At 40.2% G+C, this 20,088-nt stretch overlaps 3 protein-coding genes across 4 annotated transcripts; 2 read left to right on the forward strand and 1 right to left on the reverse strand.

Moving 5' to 3' along the window:
• The first annotated feature begins 176 nt into the window (after nucleotides 1–176).
• casp8 (caspase 8, apoptosis-related cysteine peptidase) lies at nucleotides 177–7,539 on the forward strand. Its single transcript, XM_032530893.1, has 13 exons — nucleotides 177–394; nucleotides 1,288–1,489; nucleotides 1,624–1,799; nucleotides 1,930–2,035; nucleotides 2,464–2,593; nucleotides 2,681–2,724; nucleotides 2,812–2,845; nucleotides 3,420–3,487; nucleotides 3,581–3,692; nucleotides 3,851–3,978; nucleotides 5,680–6,071; nucleotides 6,858–6,996; nucleotides 7,039–7,539. Exons 2-12 carry the CDS (start codon nucleotides 1,382–1,384, stop codon nucleotides 6,985–6,987), a joined length of 1,428 nt encoding a protein of 475 aa, XP_032386784.1. The 5' UTR covers nucleotides 177–394; nucleotides 1,288–1,381; the 3' UTR covers nucleotides 6,988–6,996; nucleotides 7,039–7,539.
• A 513-nt stretch (nucleotides 7,540–8,052) lies between these two features.
• Nucleotides 8,053–15,045, forward strand: LOC116698767 (protein lifeguard 3). 2 transcript variants are annotated; one of them, XM_032530908.1, is made up of 13 exons: nucleotides 8,053–8,319; nucleotides 10,921–11,141; nucleotides 11,214–11,349; nucleotides 12,134–12,201; nucleotides 12,343–12,407; nucleotides 12,501–12,554; nucleotides 12,665–12,715; nucleotides 12,805–12,844; nucleotides 13,325–13,362; nucleotides 13,449–13,537; nucleotides 13,895–13,989; nucleotides 14,079–14,132; nucleotides 14,274–14,528. In XM_032530908.1, the coding sequence occupies exons 2-13, from the start codon at nucleotides 10,926–10,928 to the stop codon at nucleotides 14,421–14,423; spliced, it is 1,056 nt and encodes a 351-aa protein (XP_032386799.1). In that variant the 5' UTR covers nucleotides 8,053–8,319; nucleotides 10,921–10,925; the 3' UTR covers nucleotides 14,424–14,528. The 2 variants fall into 2 exon arrangements, with proteins under 2 accessions (XP_032386799.1, XP_032386798.1); XM_032530907.1 differs by having other exon boundaries at nucleotides 10,921–11,349; nucleotides 14,274–15,045.
• A 3,056-nt stretch (nucleotides 15,046–18,101) lies between these two features.
• Nucleotides 18,102–20,048, reverse strand: si:ch73-71c20.5 (DUF4748 domain-containing protein). The gene is made up of 3 exons (XM_032530925.1): nucleotides 19,936–20,048; nucleotides 19,418–19,649; nucleotides 18,102–18,353 (listed from the first exon to the last, which is right to left on the reverse strand). The coding sequence occupies exons 1-3, from the start codon at nucleotides 19,976–19,978 to the stop codon at nucleotides 18,182–18,184; spliced, it is 447 nt and encodes a 148-aa protein (XP_032386816.1). The 5' UTR covers nucleotides 19,979–20,048; the 3' UTR covers nucleotides 18,102–18,181.
• Between the last annotated feature and the right edge of the window lie 40 nt (nucleotides 20,049–20,088).

The raw sequence follows: 20,088 nt of genomic DNA on the forward strand, positions 1-20,088 counted from the left end.
AACCTCCAATTAGGTAAAACCAAGAGCGTAGGACAATTGTGTAGACTAGTCTTTGACTAATTCACTGCTTTCGTGTGATTATTGTAAATAAAAAAACACGTTTGCATTCTTCAAGTGTGTTGACAACAAACCTGTGCCATAAACATAACCTTTCTTTTGAAGGTTTAAAGCGGAAGCGACCTTTCTAAAATGCTGGCGCTCAGTTCCTCTGAAAGTGAAACCGGTCGAGGGAGCGTACGAACAACATACACCAAAGTACTTATATAAATATTTACATCCATAAAGAAGTACATGCTAGAACGTCACTTATGAATTGTTCGCTTTTAAAAACAGTTTTGTCTTACTGAGCTACAGCAGACGCGCCTTTTCGCTTCTTGGACGTAAATCGACAGTGGTAAGTTTTAACGTCGTAGATGTGCTAACCTGTGGACAGCGGTTATCTAATGGATACAGCCTGTAACGTCAACGCTGCTGTAACTTATGGGACGTTACAGTCTATTAGGTACCCTACATGTTAGGCTGATGTAATGTAAACTATATAATGATTTGACGTTACATTATTGTTGTTGTGCGACCCAGGCTTGGGTTAAAACAAATGTATAATTTTCACATTGTGACATCAAAGAAACGTCGAGTAGTGTTGTTTTCAGTGACGTCACTTTAGCATAGCCCTGGGACTTTTCGCAGTTTGAATCCACTCAGTGATGAACAAAACACCGCTTTGACTCAACCTGTAGAATAATTATAACAAAAATACTGGTTATGTTATACAGTACTAAAATGGGATTAATATACTGTAATAATATACCGCACAAATACACCTACAAATATGTGACCATTTGAAATACGTATTAGTCTTAAACCTATCCATGGGAACAACCAAGTACCTGCCTTGGATCTCAGACTGCTACAGGTTGAGAGTAAAGGGCTTTAGAAGTAATGAGTACTCTAACAACCTGTCACGGGGATCTTACTGTACTTTCTTCACTTATAGAGGATATGTATTCAGTATTTCTGTTGTATTCAGCCACAACAAGTATAGAGGTGGCATTTGGAATTCAAGCTCATGTTATGTTTTAACTTGTTTCATCTTCCCCATTAAATGGCCACTTTTCATTTTTACCTTCTGCTTTAAATGTATGTATTTGTTTTTCTGTATTTATTGTTAATTTTATATTAATGTATAGGTATGCACCTTTCACCAAGTCAAATTCCACATAAGTGTACTTATTGTGGCAATAAACCCTTTTCTGAATTCTGAAATCCTTTTTCTGACTCTGATTTCAGATTTGTGTCTCTATTGTTTCTGCCTCTGATAACAACAACCTGTAGAGTACAGTGAGCCAAACACCCGGCCTGTGCTGGTGGGAGTGGGTCTTTGATGGATAGGTTCAAGTTGTCCCGCATAGATGAGGAGCTGGGGTCCTCTGAGGTTGCAGCTCTCTGCTTCTTGTGTCGTGATGTCATCAATAGGAAACGCCTGGAGGGGGTGAGCACTACATGCCTTGTACTGTTGTCTTTGCACATGTCTTAACCACATGTCTGAAGATAAACGTCTCATTGACTTTTCAAGGTTAGTCTTCTCAAAGGTTTGTTTGAGTGTTTGTGGCGGTTCTCATACAGATTGTGGATGCAAAAGACCTGTTCTTGAGACTAGAAGAAAAAGGACTGTTGGAGAACGATTTCTTCCTGAGTCGGCTGCTCCGAACCCTCCGTCGAGCAGATCTTCTCCACCTGCTGGAGACAGACAGCAGGCGACCAGAAGAAACCGACGCAAATCCCATGCTGTCAGATTACAGGTACACGTAAAAGCAGAAATACATTTACTGTAACTGGAAGAGATAACAGTACGCAAGGATTTTAATTCAGCTTTATTCCCAAAGTTGTATTCTTTTGTCTTATGTTTCTTTGCCTGTCCCTTTCTGTCAGGGTGATGCTGTACGAAGTATATGAGGACATGACAGAAGAAAATCTTGACAAGATGAAGTTTCTGTTGTCCGACAAACTGGGCAAAGCAAAAATTCAGGCATGCAATGTAAGAACACACCTACAGTTACAAAGAAATAATGACATGGATACCTGTCCTGTTTATTTACTATGAGTAAAAAGTCTAATACCAGTAATGCAACATTTACCCCTAAACATATAGTAAATAGTTAAACTCTCTTTATCTGTGAACAGCAGCCACCTAAATTCATAACTAACACTATTCGTACATTATCTCAATGCAATGTTAACCATCATATTAAAAAGGTTATATTTGGTAAATATTCTGTGTTAGTTTAGTAAGTTCCATTACAAGTTAACTTCATGTAATTGCAATTAGGGTGAATGATATAAACATGAAGATATACACACAGCAACAACACAATTACTGCACAGGAAAGGATTTCTAGATTTGAAATTTCACCTGCAAAGCCTCTACACTAACAGATACAAACACAGTTTTCCTGTTATTTACAGACAGCACTGGATGTGTTTGCTGAAATGGAAAAGACTGGTTTACTGTCAAATACAAATCTGCATGAGCTGCATACAATTCTGCTGGAGTTCGATCAACAACTGGCATTGGCTATAAAGCGCTACATGGATGGTATGATATGCACTTACACACTCAAGCACAGACACATTTAAATGTTGTATTACTATGAAACTCATGGTTTTATTGTATTCTTTTTAGGGACCCAGATGCCTCGAATTCCTCCAGTCAGCATGGATCACCAGGTGGGTTTATCAATGTGTGTTTATATATAGTTAATCCTATAATGAGCCAGTGTACTGAGGAGCCGGACTCTGTTTTTCTTCCCACAGAGGGTCATCCACAGCCGGCCATCACAACCCAGCTGTAAGTCTTTTTCACTGTTTAACTCCCCAACTTTTCCATTAATTATTTATCATTAATTATTTACCATTAATTTGAGCACACAGCCATTGAATAATTATCTACAATGACTAGCCTTCCACCCCTTCACTGCTATAGAGTAGGGCTGGACGATACAGAGAAAATCAAATATCACTATATTTTTGACCAAATACCTTGATATCGATACCACATCAATATTGTAGTGTTGACTATTGGTGCTTTCACTATATTTATACAATGAGATTTTTTGATAAATAATCATCAGTAATTTGGATATATTGACTAAGTGTGTAAAGGCAAATAATAGAACAGTTACAACAGTCTTGTAAATTCAGAAATCAACATCACTTTACTGTAATTCAGCCTTTAAAACCAAGAAAAGACACCACTTGTGCCATAGTACAATATCCAAAATCTAAGACAATATCTAGTCTCATATCTCGGTATCGATATAATATCGATTATATCGCCCAGCTCTACTATAGCTGTTCACTCCCGTGCATTTGTATTATACCCACAGGAGGGATGTAAGTTTTTGCTGTTTTATGTTCTTCAGATGCAGGAGAGTCCGATGTAGCCGTTGTCTCCGATGCAGAACCAAGGAGCTCCCCTCTTTCTGATCATGTAACCATTCACACAAACACAAATTCCTCTCATTCTTTTTATTATAGCACTATTGTTTATGATTTGTCTATGTGGCTGTGCTTGTGCCCTTAGACAGAATACTACGCCCTGACTCATAACCCTCGTGGTTTGTGTGTGGTCATCAATAATGAGTACTTCCCGGGAACAGAATTGAAAAGTCGAGGAGGGACTCAGGAGGATGCAAGTGTGTATTCTTGTATTTGAACAACCATGTGATTTGTTTATGTACAGTTTATCTATTAAGTTATCTAAAAACATTCATGGTTGAGGATGTTAGTGTTTATACTTATTACACATGATATGTATAAAAACAATCTATCGTTATGCTTTAATTTGATACAGAGGCTCTGCGCACAGTGTTCACCCGCCTTGGCTTTACTGTGGTGGTACACGACAACCTGACGGCCCAAGGCATGCTTCTTGTACTGAAAGAGCTGAGCTCAAGGAATTTTTTGGATGACGATGCCTTGGTGAGCAGTGTCACACACCTTCAGAGCTGTAAAATCGGTGACTACTGTATATGCTGTATATGTTTTGCTCTTTAAAGGAATAGTTTGGCATTTTTGATAAAAGATCAAATTTGCGGGCTTAAAGGAAAGTTTGGCTGTTTTGAAGTGGGGTTGTATGAGGTTCTTATCCATAGTCAGTGTATCGCTGTACTGCGGTGGACCGGGGCAACAGCACGATGTATTTAAGGCCCTGACACACCAACCCGATTATCGGCCGTCGGACAGTCTGGCGAGGTCAGTGACTTGAGTCTGTTCGGTGTGTTCTGCGCCATCGTCAGCCAAAGCAGCCGCCGACCTTCACGTTGGCCAATCTGACATGTCGGAAGGCGGGTAGTCTGACTCAATGACCAGTGGCCATTGGTGGAGTGCTAACCCGGAAATGATGAGTGGGATGAGCGTAACAAACGCCTCTCAAAATCTGACGAGAATCTTTGTCGATTTAAATGAAGACATATTCAACAACTGTATGGCCTATTTCTTGCATAAAATGTTTTCAGAAACGCGATTTGGCGAACTATTTTCGTAAAATACGAGATCGTATTCCGAACGAGCCATCATTATGGTCGGTTTTAAAATTCCAGAGAAGCCAGACCCATGTGTTTGTCCAATCGGCTGCCAGTTTTCATTTTTTAAGGAGACAATACAGATTAGCGCCGCCTGGTGTTATGGAGACGTATTCCGTGTCACGCGCGAAAAACATACAATCATGCAAAAGTTGGTCAAATAAACATGGGCAAAAATTCCATAATAATGCTTGAGCATATTGGGATTCAAGTGGTCTGAAAGATAACTAGACTTCTGTACCTCCTAGTCTAGGTCCCCGGTAAGATTTGTTTATGCTTCATTTAGCGGAGAATATCTCATCTGTTATAGACTAATGTGAACAATGTGAGATGTGTCAAAATAGGACAAAAGTTCTGAAAATTACCACGGGGGTAAGCAGTGTAAGCATTCTTATTTGATATAAAGAAAATGACAAACAAAAAAAACAGTCAACCTATTACATACAACTAGCACCCTTACAGGAATTGCCAGTTATTTATTACCCTAAACTTTAAAATCTTACATTTCCTACCAGTTCTAAATATTGCTGTCATCACCTTCAACTTTTTTTGGAGCTTTCACTCAACTTCAATTTCTGTGGTTTTTCACAGATTTTATGTTGCCATTAGACAGCCCTGTTTTTTTTTTAGAGGGAACTGGTGTATTTCTGTGCTCTGTGCCACCAGAATCCTTGGACCAAATGGTAATTGTACATCCAGGCAACGACATACCGGCAACTCCCCTGTTCTTCAAAGTAAAATTACCGTTATTTTGTCAAAGGATTCTCGTGGCTTTGATGAGAGCATACATAACTGCTCCAGAAAGCTCTTAATTGAAAGTCTTAAATTGGACTTGGTGAACCCTGCTATAGCTTCATATTGTCCATGGTACAGCTGTGACAGTGGTATAGATCTTCTCATCTAACTGAGTAAGAAAGCAAATAAGCGTATACAAAATGTTGTAAAACTATTTCTATTAAATCAGTACAATAAGCTTTCAAACAATTCCAAACGTTAACTGTGACTGCATGCATACACAAATCATCATGTGTCTCAGTCCAAGTTTAATTGAGATGTAACACAATATCAAGAAGAAAAACATGGCTTTGTTTGATCTTAGGTGGTTTGTGTGCTGTCCCATGGAGAAAAGGGATGTGTCTTTGGGACTGATGAGAAGCCAGTGCTCTTGCAAGATCTGTCCCAGCCCTTCAACAGCGGGAGAGCTCCCACCTTGGCAGGGAAGCCCAAACTGTTCTTCATCCAAGCATGTCAGGGAAGTGGCTACCAGAGAGGATCCCTGCCCTGTCCTCCGAAGCCAAGACAGGAGGAGGGGGACCAACAGAGCCGCCTGGAGGAAGACGCAGGTCGCGTGGAAGGTGAGACAGTGCCATGGGGTGCTGACTTTCTGCTGGGCATGTCCACCGTGCCAGAGTGCAAGTCGTTCCGAAGCACTGCCACAGGCTCCATCTACATCCAGGAGCTGTGCCGGCAGCTGATGAGGTCAGCAGAAAGGTGAGAGATGCTTCCATCCAGAGTATAAGATGATGCTTGTTGAGCTGTTTTATCCACTAGCTACAGTTAAGGCAAAGATTTGGCCAACCAAGACTACACTCCTACGTATTCGTTAAAAAAAATATATATATCTTTTGCTACGTTTACGCCTCACGTTCACACTACTCCGGTGTTTTCCAGCCCCTAAAATGGAGACATTTGGCAACCCCCTCTATGGTTTGAAAACTTTGGGGTTGCTTTGTAGTCTGGATGGTCACAAACGGAGACCTTTGGAAACAACGTTGCATGTTAGTCAGTCTTATCAGCTAGGTAGGTTTACATACCACCTAGGTGTTGGTCTCTTAGCAATTAAATCCCTGATCTTACATTTCTCCATTGTTGTTCTTTGTCCAAAGTATTTTTTGGTTACATCCATGATTTGCAACCACAGAGTAACTTTGGACAATCTGCTTCCTGTTTACATCAGCACGCACATGTCCAGTGTATGAAAATGTTCATGTGATATGCATTGGCAAACAATGTTAATAAGAATGGCGATTAGTTCTGCTATAGGAGTTAAAACTCTTGTGTGGACAGAGATGGGTTTTTGTCTCAAAACATAGAAAATTCCTGTTGACCCAGTTTAGGGACTACAGCTTTTTCTGTAGTTCTGTTTTTGGCGTTTTTCAAATGTATGTGCAGTGCTATTGATATTATATGTTAGAGAGCATGATGTTGTATTAAAACATACCCACAATTTAAACAAGGATTATCATTTGTAATGCATTTCCTCTGTATTCTGTGCAGCTCGGATGATATTCTCACTGTCCTGACACGTGTGAACAGGGAGGTCAGCAAAGGAGAATACTTAAAGTACAAACAAATGCCAGAGCCCAAGTACACCCTCACCAAGAAGCTCGTACTCAAATTTGTGTGAGCTGACCGGCTTCGAGTTTTCCCATTCTACTGCTAAGAAATATCAGGTTACGACCAAGTGCAACGCTGAAAATGTGCCATAGTCACATAGACCCGACTGGTTTACTGTGTGTATGACTGTTGTTGTGTGTGTGTTTTTTAATCTGACTTCATGGTACAGCTTAATGGATGAATTTGAATGTAGGCGTCTCTGTCGGGAGAGTCTGATGTCTCTTAATCTTGCAAAAGCATCATGTTATATAAAATATGATGGGAGCCACTCCCATGTGATTTAGAAAAAATAAATAATCAGTTTTTTTCATTTGGAAAGTTTCTTTGTGTCACAGTTTTACAGATCACAGAAAAGCAGTTGCACAAAACTTCCCCTAATCTTGTTATTTTGACACAATGAAGTCAATATGCGGTGCACATAGTAGTTCTCAAAATTTGAGAATAGTTTCATTAAAGGGAAAACTAACAAAAGACTTCCCGAAATACAAATTATTTCTGTTGGTATTGGTGGTTGTATGGAGTCAGAAGTATTTTAAAACAATGTAGGTAGCTAAACCAAAATGTAAAAATGCCCTGTTTCATGTAGAAGTCCTTTAATCAAACACATCTATCCATTAGCTACTCATTAGCACCATCAGGTGCTGTTCACAATGTAATTAAAAGAAAGGTAAAAGAGTAAAATGATCACTGGGTTGATATGTAAAATTGACATGTACATTGTTGAGGCTTGTTCCAGGTAACTAATACAGTGTTCTATCTATGAATGTAACACATTTATTGCTGCTGTCAGGTGAATGCAGGAGAATAAAAACGACCTTTTAACTCTAAAATGGAGAATAAATATATGATTGCAATAAATAAAAAATTCTCAGTCATGCATGTGCAAGTACAGTATTTTTGTTGATGTACTTTAGTATGGTGTTGTAATGCACCTTTATTCAGTAACATGAAAAGGGCCTGTTGAAAATAAGTCGGCTAAAGCCATCTGGGCTTGGTTTTCCATACAAACACACACGCCCTGTGTGTGTGCGCGCGCGCGCGTCTGCGCGTATTTTTTTTGTGGTGTTTAACAGATTCCTCTGGACTCCACCCTGCTCTTCAGTGTTCCGGGAAATGTTCTTAACTGCTGCTGGACACACAGGACACATCTGAGAGAACAGACGGGCAGGCCGTCGAAAAACTTCATATTAACCACAACTCTAACCGAATCTCTTCGGTACTTTGAAGTTTTTAGGAAACAGAGGACTTTCCGACACCGGAAAGACTTCGAGTTTTCCCATTCTACTGCTAAGAAATATCAGGTTACGACCAGACTGTTTCCTTCGTTGAAATCTCATAGTTGGTAAGTGGAGCTCTTTCAAGATGTTTTCATAGGGGGTCAATGGTCCAGGAAATACATTTTACATTGAATTGGACCTGTTACTAGTTACTGGTGTATTTTTCGTTAGCTAATTCATGGCAATGTAGCTCTGTGTGTGCTGCAGGCTAACGCCACTCACCTGAAAAGACTTTTTGTGAGCTGGGGTTTATTTCTCTCTAGACGGAGAGGGGTGGGTGTAGTCAGCCTTGTGTTTGAAACAGCTCATCAATCTCAGTGTTCAGTTAAGTTCCAAAGTTAAAGTTTCATTTAGCAATAGGTAACCCATGCTACAGAACAGTGAACATATTTTCTGTCTGCCAGTATGAGGTTACGTTTACACACTGGGTGGTTTGTTTACTGCATAGCTCTCAGCTGCATCATATAGCAACAGCGCATCATGTAACCCGGGAACAGTCTAGGGTTTTAGGGCAGACATTTTAACTGTCATACTAGTAAAATCCAAGGTGTAACCACAGACATTAAAGATGGCTTCATTCAGTCCCAGTGGGCCAGCATGCATAGGACCAGGGCCCCAGACATACCTGAAAGCGAATGGAGCCATGATTAATTAAATTTGTAACTATTAAGCCATAACTAATAAATTCCACCTGGTTTCCTCTGGTGTGATAACTTGTTGTGCATTGATGGGCATATTCCTCTTGATTCGTTCATTCAGTTGTCTGCACCATACTGCCCATAGTCTCAAACACCGCTGACGTAGCTGAACAACAGTAATGGACGCTAGGGAAGTGTGGTGGGGGGGGGGGGGGGGGCTTATGTTTCACTTTGGGGGGAAAACAGCGATTGTAACGATGATTTCATTATTTATTAATTGGACAAATGTTTTCTCGATTACTCAAATGATCATTTGATCTTTAATCATCAGTGAAACTTACCAACGATCAAAATAATAATTAAAATTCACCCCCCCCCCCCACACACACACACACACACACACACACACACACACACACACACACACACACACACACACACACACACACACAATGTTTTTTGTATAGTCCCTGAAGAAAACTTGGTGACCCTTTCCTATGGCTTGAATGAATAACAGAAAGAAACACTTAACAAAAATAGTCCTAAAATAAAGAAACACAAGTTATTGGGTTAATACAAAATCTGGATGTTTTGACATTGGTTTTTATTTGATGGTCAGTGTCAGTTACAATGAGTAAAGAGTAAACAATGCAAGATCACATGAGTTGGAAAGAAGAAGGCTGAAAAGTCATGATGACAAAGGCCAAATGCAGGAAGATTGTTTTGGAAACAGTAGTAGATCCTCACCAATATAAGCTAAAAGACACCTTGTGGGTTATCTACTCAACAACAGCCTCAGATAGATATATATATGAACATGTTCAAAGTCAAAACCTTAGACAGTTGCAACAAAAAGTAAAAATGAAAATCTTTGTCAAACCGGTTCACACTGTTATTGTTTTAGTTATTACAAAAAGATGATGTCTGTCCAAATGACAGGCTTCATGTTAACTTTTCTAGAGAAGATTTAACACCCTCCCATTCAAACACCTTTAGCCCTCTCAGTTGCTAACTGTGTCTCAATGACCAAAGAAGTGACCGGTTCTGTGGTGCCTTCTGTAACTGCAGATACTCTGAAGCACTTTTTCCATTGAGTATTTTCTGCTCTGTTGCTTGGTGCTCTGGATGTGATGTAATGGCAGCATGAGGTGGAGCCAGCTCTTGAATTCCTTTACGGTGCATATTCTCCTAAAAAGCCCCAGTGAATACATGCGTGAGCAAAAAGCAACCTACTTAAACGGATACTTCTTTTCAATATGGTGGCTTAGTGTTTATATTGGTGAAAATGGGTGAATCCATTTTTGGGAGAAATGTGTTTTGAAAACTCAAATTATTCACGTTGTAAAAGTGGGTTAATTTTGTTGTTAAAGCACTAACAATATCCTGTAAACGTACCACAGCTATTTTAATAGGCTACGTAGGAACATGGAATAGTTTGGCCATATGTGACAACATTATATATTATATATATATATATATATATATATATATATATATATATATATATATATATATATATATATATGAGTGGGTGTGTTGTCTATTATATGTAGGAACATGGAGTAGTTTGGCCATATGTGACGTGTATGAATGGGTGTGTGGTCTATTATAAGACATTCCCCTCAGAGATGTATGTGGTGGTTCCTGAGCCTGTGGTGTTTTTTGGGACCACATTGGTTAGTAGAACCACATGTTCACTTTAACCTGATACAACCTCAAATGTACCCTTTAGGTCAAATTCAAGTATGATGTATTATGTTTAGCCAAATCTTGGCATGTAGATAAATATGTGCACACACACACACACACACACACACACACACACACACACACACACACACCAACAGCTGCTCAGTACACTGGCCTAATGCCAGTCTGTACTTTTTTTGTAACTGAAGCCAGTATTACCCATTTATGTGTACATGTTTGTAATTGCTTATATAATACCACTATGGGTTAGTCTCTTAGCTTGTGTACATTGAATGTGAAACAGACGTAAACTGTATTTTCTCCAACTTCCCTCCTTAGGTAAAATGTCCAAGTCAGTCTACCCTCCAGGGTACGATGACACCCAGGACTTGCTGTATGCACCTCAGGGTCAAAATTACCCACCACCCCCTGCGTATGGCTTCCCTGGCTTTGGTGGTCCCCAGCCAGGCCAGCCCTCTGCTCCCTACCCCGCTGGACCTTCTATGTATCCAGGCCCGCCAGGGGGCTATCCTCAGGGCCAGCCAGGGGGCTATCCTCAGGGCCAGCCGGGGGGCTATCCTCAGGGCCAGCCGGGGGGCTATCCTCAGGGCCAGCCGGGGGGCTATCCTCAGGGCCAGCCGGGGGGCTATCCTCCCGGCCCGTACCCAGGACAGCCTCACCCTGGTGGGCCAGGAGCTGGCTACCCCAGTCGACCTCCCATGCCCCCTGTCATGCCACCTACCATACCATCAGATATCCTGAGCTCAGGTAAGACAGGGACTGCTGAGCATATCAGTGTGTGTCTAATTTATTATTTAAACAAATGTTTAATATGTGAATTAAGCACTGTGCCACTTATAACAAACCTTTTAAAGGACGATGCATTTTGGTACTTTGTCCTGACATTAAGCAGCAGAACTCAGAAAATGGCCCTGGCTAAATACTGATGCTATAACTAAAGGTACAAAAATTACATTGCATACATTTGATCCGGTTAGTTTTGGTTTCACGATGCAGAACGTCTTGTAATTAGTCTAAAAATCTGAACCATCCAAAACGTAAATGTCACTAGAACCAAACTGCACCACGGTTCAATTTGATTTAACACCTGTGTCATTTTGGTTCAGATCACACCGACAATTCTGAAAGATCAGACCAAATTAGGTGGATGGTAGAGGGCCCTTAGATGATAAAATGAATACATTCACATCTGTACAGTACACATGAAGCTACAGACTGGAGTTGGTTAGCTCAGCATAAAGACTGGAAACAATTCCATTTTTGTACAGATTAAACAAACAAGATGTAACACATCATCACAACACAACTTTGAGCTGTAGAGGTGCTGGTAGGCAGATGTATTAGCTTTTGGATAGAGCCAAGCTAGCTGTTCTTTGCCCCGCAAATAATTACGTTTACCACAATGTCAAACCATCACTTTAAACTTTGATGTTACGATGCCTCATCTCTAACTCTTGATTGGTGAGGGATGACATGTTTTCTGTAGCTCTTTGTCGTCAGTGCTCATGTTTCTGTTCTGCTGACAACACAGGTGATGAGTTTGCGGCGAGCGACAGCGGTTTTGACAATCTCAGCATTCGTCATGCCTTCATCCGAAAGGTAAAACACACGTTTCGCACACACCATGATGAATTAGCCCTAGTTTGGGTCTGTCATTGTATAATCATTACATTTAAGTCACAGAGCAAAGAGAGGAACGACGGGGTGTAATGTCCCTTTCTGTATGCATGTGTTTTTCAGGTGTATTTGATTTTGGCGTCTCAGCTCCTTGTCACCACAGCCATTGTGGCCGTATTCACATTCGTGTGAGTATACAGTGTGTTTGTGTAGTTTTGTGTGCCTGTTTGTATTTGTGGCTGTGTGTGTCACGCTGTGAACTCTGCCTCTGTTTCTCACAGCCAACCCGTCAGATACTTCGTACAGCGAAACCAAGCTATCTACTGGGCATCGTAGTAAGTCCTACACTGTATTTACCTCAGCACGTTTAAAGTTACGTTTTATAGGAATCCGAATGAAAGTTTGCAAATTTCAATATATTCATCTCTGCATTTTGTTGTTTCAGTGCTGTGTATATTGTCACCCACCTTGTGCTGGTCTGCTGTAAGGGTCCCCGGTGAGTGACTGCTCTGTTTTACAAAGAATATTTGTACAAAGAATATTCACGAAACTGCATTTAATCTTCTAATCGCACTCTCTTTGTAGGAGAAAGTTCCCATGGAACGTCATTCTGCTGTTCCTCTTTGTAAGTAGGATGACTCGTGGTTGACTTGTGAATCAGGACATGGAGACGCATCCTTACTGGCAGTTTTCTGGACTTGAATCAAGTCTATCTTGGACTAAAACACAGTAGCTTTCTTAGTCAAGATTTCCATTAGGCTATACTAGTATCGTTCCAATGCTAGATGTGTGACTTTGATAGTAGAACTGACAGAACAGTGAGTCAGCGCCACACCGACTGGCTGTTTGCATAATTCCTTTTGATATGTTGTTTCTGTGTTTTATCAGCTCTGTGCACAAAATGGCTCCATTTATTACGCTGTGGACTGTTATTAGATGAAGTATTATCATTTATTTAGAAGGACCGTCACTTTTTTCTTGAGTATTGCTTTATATTGATAGATATTTAGGGCAGGTACAGGTTTTTTTCTCCTCATGTGATATGACTGTATTTTTTATATTTTTTTATGGTGGAAAAACAAACCTTTTTGTATTGTTTTTACAGACCTTGGCCTTGTCCTACATGACTGGATCCATTTCCAGGTAAAACAAATGTACGCAGTAGTATATAAACATCCAGTGGTTGGTTTCCCTTTAGAAATAACTCTGTGTTGCTGTTATGTTTTTAGTTACTACGACACAAAAGCAGTGTTTCTTGCTCTGGGAATCACTGCCGTCGTCTGCATCGCTGTCACCGTCTTCTGCTTCCAGACAAAGGGTGTGTGTGTGTGTGTGTGTGTGTGTGTGGTGTGTGTGTGTGTGTGTGTGTGTGTGTGTGTGTGTGTGTGTGTGTGTGTGTGTGTGTGTGTGTGTGTGTGTGTGTGTGTGTGTGTGTGTGTGTGTGTGTGTGTGTGTGTGTGGTGTGTGTGTGTGTGTGTGTGTGTGGTGTGTGTGTGTGTGTGTGTGTGTGTGTGTGTGTGTGTGTGTGTGTGTGTGTGTGTGTGTGTGTGTGTGTGTGTGTGTGTGTGTGTGTGTGGTGTGTGTGTGTGTGTGTGTGTGTGTGTGTGTGTGTGGAGTTCAATGCCATGTGTATTTGTGCGGTCACATGTATCAACCGGTAGTTCCTCTTTCTAGGTGGACTTCACCAAGTGCCAGGGCCTCTTCTGTGTCCTGGGAATTGTGATGTTGGTGACTGGCATCATTTCAACTATTGTGCTGTCATTCAAATATGTGAGTTTTTATAAGGCTGATTACAAAAAAAGACTGCTTCCTGATAACACACAAGTTTTTATCATTGTAATGCCTGTTTGTTGTTGCAGATTCTGTGGCTTCATATGCTTTATGCAGCGATGGGAGCCATAGTTTTCACTATGGTGAGTGTTACGCAATTTCCCTGTTGATGGTGGTTTGTAACTGTCATTTTTTTTCACAGTTGCCCTGGTGGTAGTACATGTATAACTCTCTTTCAGGTCGTGTTTTAGTGTAATATTAAATGTTTCTTGTTTGTCTTGCAGTTCCTAGCGTACCACACGCAGCTGCTGATAGGGAACAGGAAGCACTCCATCAGCCCAGAGGAGTACGTGTTTGCTGCGCTCTCCATCTACGTTGACATCATTCAGATTTTCCTTTTCCTGCTGCAAATTATCGGTGCTTCGACCAAATAAGTGCACCCGAGGGTACACAAGCAACTTGGGTCAACCGAGTGCAGGTTAACACCTCCAAAACCATTCTTTGCCTTTTTTATTATTTTTTGTTTAAACCTTTTGCTTTGTTTTCAGCCATTTAGAATACATTTATAAAATCATGATGCACTCCGGGGAAAATGTCTTAGGGGTGAATTTGAGATTTGGTCACAGGCTAATCCTATGACCAAAAAGAATGTGTCCTGAGATGAATATTGGTTTTTCTGTATTAAGCAACTTATCAGTGGTTTAAAAATGATATTACTACTACAGTATAAATACAGCAAATATCTTTAGACACTGAATTTAAGCTGAGGCAGACAACCTTTCTTCTCTGCATGTAGAAACTGGCCAATCTGTGTATATATGTTGACAAAATGGGCAACCATGTTAAAACTACCATTTTGCCAAAGAAAGAGGCCCACCTTCTGTTTGGCTTTAACGTACAGTTGTGTTCGAAATAATAGCAGTGCCTCAACAGCAGCAAGAAAATCAAATGGTTTTTAACATTTCAAAACTCTATACCCCCGATAAGTTTCTGGGGGGTAAAATAAAGGTATAAAAACCAACAAAACCCCAAAAGGACAGCCATGCATACTGTGGATTCGTGAAATTGATGGGTTAACTGAAAAGGGTGGTTCAAAAAAATAGCCAGTGGTGAGTTCAATTAGAGAGGGGCATCAATTAGGGAGGGTATTCTGGGAAAAAAAAGGGGGTTAACAGGTGATCCGTATTAAGGATCAAGAAAAATGGCATGTGGCTTGGGATTTTCCTGAAAAAAAAAATGAAAATGGGTCGTTTAAGACACTGTTCTGAAGATGAGCGTTCCTAATAAAAAAATTGATTAAAGAAGGGAAAACATACAAAGAGGTGCAGAAAATCATTGGTTTTTCAGCTAAAATGATCTCAAATGCCCTGAAAAGGGAGCAAAAAACTGAAAAACGAGGAAGAAAAAAGAAAGAACCCCCGAATGGACAGAAGAATAGCCAAACTGGCGAAGACTCAGCCAATGATGGGATCCAAGAGGATCAAGCAAGACCTTCGTTGACAGTGAGTACTGTGACAATCAGAAGACGTCTTATTGAGGTTAACCTTCCAGCAAGAAGCCCCCGCAAAGTCCCACTGCTGAGAAAAAGACATGTGCGAAAGCGTTTACAATTTGCCAAAGAGCACTTACGGGCCTGAAAAGAAATGGCATAATATCTTGTGGACAGATGAAAGCAAGATTGTTCTTTTTGGGTCTAAGGGTCACAGGCAGTATGTCACGCCCCTGCAAACACAGAATTCAAGCCACAGTACTCACTGAAGACCATTAAGCATGGTGGTGCAAGCATCATGATATGGGGATGTTTTTCATACTATGGTGTTGGTCCGATTCAACGCATACAAGGGATCATGGATCAGTTCCAGTACATCAGGATCCTGGAAGAGGTCATGCTGCCATATGCGAGGAGGAAATGCCGTTGAGGTGGACCTTTCAACAGGATAATGACCCCAAACACACCAGCAAGCGAGCAAAGCATGGTTCCAGATGAACAAGATTCAACTGATGAGTGGCCAGCACAATCCCCGGACCTTAATCCCATTGAAACTTGTGGGCTGACATAAAAAGTGCAGTGCATGAGGCAAAAACCAAGAACGCTGGGGAATTGTGGAATACAGTGCAATATCCTGGGCTGCAATACCTTTTGGAACGATGCCAGAAGTTGGTTGACTCCATGCACCACAGATGTGAAGCAGTCACGGAAACCGTGGTTTTGCGACAAAATATTAGTTTAGGATACTCAGCTAGGTTCACTTATCAAGAATTCTTTGTTTGTACAGTACATTTTTGAGTTTCCAAGGAAAGATGGCAAACACTGCTATTCTTTTGAACATGCCATTTCTTACTTTATTTGAAATATTATTATTATTATTTAAGTTTTGATGACTTTGCGCAATTGTTTTGCTTTGGAATAGAATGTACTGTGTCCCCAATGTATCTGTGTTCATTAAAGTACAATTTCTTTGAAGAATTTTGACATTCCATTTTTCTAAAGGCACTGCTATATTTCGAACACAACTGTACAGTAGGAGGGGTTGGCAATACCACAAAATGCAATATTTAGTTTTTCAAACATAAGGCATTTCTTTTTACATTATCTGTTATACGCTCTTTATTGTATTTTGTTAAATACTACTTAAATGCTTCTGAGTTTGATAAAAAGATTGTCAGGTTAAAAAGAAAAGTGCCTACCAGCACTTCTAAAGCTAATTACTTATCTTATTATACCTTGTTTCTTTAATCCCTAAAAAAACAAAGTGTATGCTGGATTTTTTTCTACAAGTAAGTTCCTGAAATCGTTTTTGTACAGACTAAACAAACCAGGTGTGAAGTGTTATTTAGCGAGCTTTAAATATGCTGGTAGGTTTGTTACATTTGGACAGACCAGGCTAACGGTTTCCCTTCTTTTTTTTTTTTTAGTCTTTATGCCAAACTAAGCTAACCTGTTTCCAGTTTGCTTCATATTTAGCATACAGACATGAGTGATATCAATCACCTTTTTTAACTCTCAGCAAAGGTATCAAGTGAATGAGCATATTTCTCAAAATATTGAACTTTAATTATTGGCATGTCAGAAGACAAAGCAGACTTTCATTGTAAATAGTAACTGAGATGTGAAGACAAGTGTTTATGCGCAAAAAAAAAAGTGTTTTATGATGCAACCTTTGGTTTTAATCCTAATGACGCTCATATGGATGCTCGAAACTACACTTTGTATCTGTAGTATTGATACTTTAGTGATAGATTTGCCCACCCCTGAAAAACAACTCAGTACACCTAATGACAGCCTCTGACCTGTTGTCATGGCTTCATATTAACAAGCATTTGCTAAAGGTTTAATCCATGTGTTGCTATATTGGAACTATATGCCTTCACAGGGTGAGGTTTCTGAGTTTAGATTTTATTTTATTTTTAAGTACAGGTTTATAGTCTACCAGCGTTTATTGTATTGATACACGTCTGTTCATGTATTCTTATCCAATCTGGGTCAGATAGGAAGTGCCAGCAGGGTGGGTTTGCCCATGGAGGATCAGACAAAACCGGGGCCATGGTGTTAAATTATTGGAACATTCTTGAAAGTCAGTGAGTTCAAATTACTGTGTCTAAAAGCTCCAAAATGGTCAACCTCAACCAGCTGGTCTTCTGCACATGTTTATATTCAGTATAGACCCAAGTTACATACAACCCTTGACTCAACAACTAAGGCAGACATTTTAATATGTGCAGCACAGATGGTCAGTGTGGGGGTAAAGTAGGGTGATTCGTAAAATGTTTGCCTTTTCATATTAAACAAACATTTGTATTTCATATGTTGTACCATTGGTGATACTTTTCATTTTTCTATTCCCACATTTATAAGTATATGTTTATTTGCTTTATCATATTTATACAACATCAGCATTTAGGCTAAGAAATGGGATAATTCCTTCGATTCAATGAAGTGGTCAACTAAGCCGTATGATCCTGCTTTGTTTATAAACCAGATAAATCTAATAAAGCGCCAACAAAAAAAAGCCGTCTTGATTAAAGGCTCAGTCAAAAGCACGTCCCTGCATCTCCCTCTGGAAGAAATAGTCTCAGAGGGTTTTTCAGAGTTCTCTACTGTGATCAGTCTTTGGGCTGTAGTGCAGTGGAGTCACCGTCTCAGGGGTGACATTCAGCATCTGGTAGAAATCATTGCAGCCATATATGTACGTCATTGGTCCAGTTTGACATCCTCAGCAGGATGGCGGTAGCGACTGCCTTCATATTCTCCCTCGTTTGACCTTTTCATCCTCTGGCGAATTTTCAGCTGCTTCAGTCGGTTCTTGTCCACTTCTCTCTTGGCCAGGAGGAAGCCGATGAGTCCAGTGGGTAGGCCTATCATCCTGGAGGAGGGGGATTGGTAATTATATTGATTATCATACTCGGTGGGCAACATACAGTATCCATTATTGATTCTAAATGTAGCTAAACTCCACACATTGTAGTGCAGCGGGAATGCAAAATGTTTGATTCATGGTTAACTTAGTTTTAGATTTCAATCTCCTGTTTGTTTTTCTACTTGTAATTTAATCATTCAGTCTTTGCTCTCTAGGAATAAACATTAGATGGAACAATTTACGGTAGTTGTATGTTTTTTAGGTACACCTAGTTTGAACTAATACGGTCTAAATACAACGGCCCTGCAAAGGATCGTTACCCCCATGAAGGTTTTTGTTGAACTTGTTTCAATCAACGACATGGCCATGTTTGAGGCTGTACTTTGGGGTGCTGTTGAGTGTAGAGATTGTAATGTAGATTATATTATCTTCATAAAAAACGGACTTGCAAAACTGCTGTACCTAATGCTGCCCAGCAGCAGTAGTCATTGTGCAGAGAAACACGGAGCATGCTCAAGGCAAATTGCTCCTTCTACATAAAGAAAAATGGTCTGTTGATGTTTGGTACAGACCTAAATTACAAACATATTGTTTCATTAAAAAAACTAACTAATGTAACTAACTGTAATAATCCATTAATATTTTATTGCTCATTCAACAATAACGTAGAGGCTACATTTTGTAGTAAAATGTCTGGGATTTGTTTTGGGGAAATCTCTTTGATGAGCTGGTGACAGTTGAGTTCTTTGTTTGGATTTAAATGCTAAATGTAAGAAATAACGTGTAACAACTGTTTGGTGTCTTAGAAGTCCATGTTGGATGTACACTTGTGTGCAATAATGAACACATTTCTTTCCTACTAGCAATGCTGTTAATGATACTACTTATGTATGTCCTACATCAGCACTACTCCATACAGCTGCAAATACTACTGTTATTGCTGATACGCCTGCTACATTTAAATCAAGGTAAAAAGTGTGGTTTAGTTATTTTTTTGCATCTACAAATCCTTCCTAGTTATGTGTGTTAGTCACTATAAGGGTGTGCATGACAGAAGAGAAGAGACACACCAGGCGTAGCCAATCCCCATCATGGGGTTCTTCCCCTTTTTGGTGGGGATGTATTCAGGACCCTCCTCTTCCCTCGTTTCTTCTGTGTTGTTGCTCTGCTGCGGATCTCTCCTTGAGCTGCACCGAGAGGCGGCTGGGGTGACATGTAGCGGTCGACACTGAGCAGCATGCCGCCGCAAAAACTGACACACTGTCGGGGTTTGGCTCCACCGGCCGGAAACAAGGTGCACACCTGACAGGAAGAAAAAAAAAAAAAAAAAAAGACCTTTGTTCTTCAATGATACGACTTGTGTCCCCTCTGCGACGAGGTTAATGTGAGCGTTGAGTCTGGTTATACATCATGTAAAATGAAAATTCACGTGTTTGCCGAAATGTATTGAAAATAAAGTTAACGCTACAGTGACGTTATTGTTACACAAATACTCCTGCCAAAGGTAGCTTTGATGCAAATTCTATTAATGTCTTGAGGGTAACTTTAACAGAACGAGCAATGTTATCGCATGTGTGGACTATTTTACCTTTCAGTGCTGTCCCGACTGCTGTCACGTAGTGTGCCGCCATATTTGTTGAATAATGTTAGTCGGGCATGCGCAGTGACATTTACCACGTGACTGCTGTCACCTAGTGGACAACATCGATGTAGCGCTTCTGTGAAATACTGCAGGAAATCA

This window comes from Etheostoma spectabile, chromosome 12 (assembly GCF_008692095.1).
Source record: "Etheostoma spectabile isolate EspeVRDwgs_2016 chromosome 12, UIUC_Espe_1.0, whole genome shotgun sequence".
NCBI classification, from domain to species: Eukaryota; Metazoa; Chordata; class Actinopteri; order Perciformes; family Percidae; genus Etheostoma; species Etheostoma spectabile.

What these genes read in the sequence shown, in the direction of transcription:
- casp8 (XM_032530893.1), top strand. Translation starts at nt 1,382, where the DNA reads ATGGATAGGTTCAAGTTGTCCCGCATAGATGAGGAGCTGGGGTCCTCT. An exon ending in CAAAAATTCAGGCATGCAAT is followed by an intron (nt 2,036 to 2,463) that starts GTAAGAACACAC and finishes TGTTATTTACAG; the next exon opens with ACAGCACTGGATGTGTTTGC. An exon ending in AGGGACTCAGGAGGATGCAA is followed by an intron (nt 3,693 to 3,850) that starts GTGTGTATTCTT and finishes AATTTGATACAG; the next exon opens with AGGCTCTGCGCACAGTGTTC.
- LOC116698767 (XM_032530907.1), top strand. Translation starts at nt 10,926, where the DNA reads ATGTCCAAGTCAGTCTACCCTCCAGGGTACGATGACACCCAGGACTTG. An exon ending in GTCTGCTGTAAGGGTCCCCG is followed by an intron (nt 12,716 to 12,804) that starts GTGAGTGACTGC and finishes CTCTCTTTGTAG; the next exon opens with GAGAAAGTTCCCATGGAACG. An exon ending in ATGACTGGATCCATTTCCAG is followed by an intron (nt 13,363 to 13,448) that starts GTAAAACAAATG and finishes TTATGTTTTTAG; the next exon opens with TTACTACGACACAAAAGCAG.
- si:ch73-71c20.5 (XM_032530925.1), bottom strand. Translation starts at nt 19,978, where the DNA reads ATGGCGGCACACTACGTGACAGCAGTCGGGACAGCACTGAAAG. An exon ending in AGTCGGGACAGCACTGAAAG is followed by an intron (nt 19,650 to 19,935) that starts GTAAAATAGTCC and finishes TCTTCCTGTCAG; the next exon opens with GTGTGCACCTTGTTTCCGGC. An exon ending in ATGGGGATTGGCTACGCCTG is followed by an intron (nt 18,354 to 19,417) that starts GTGTGTCTCTTC and finishes CCCCTCCTCCAG; the next exon opens with GATGATAGGCCTACCCACTG.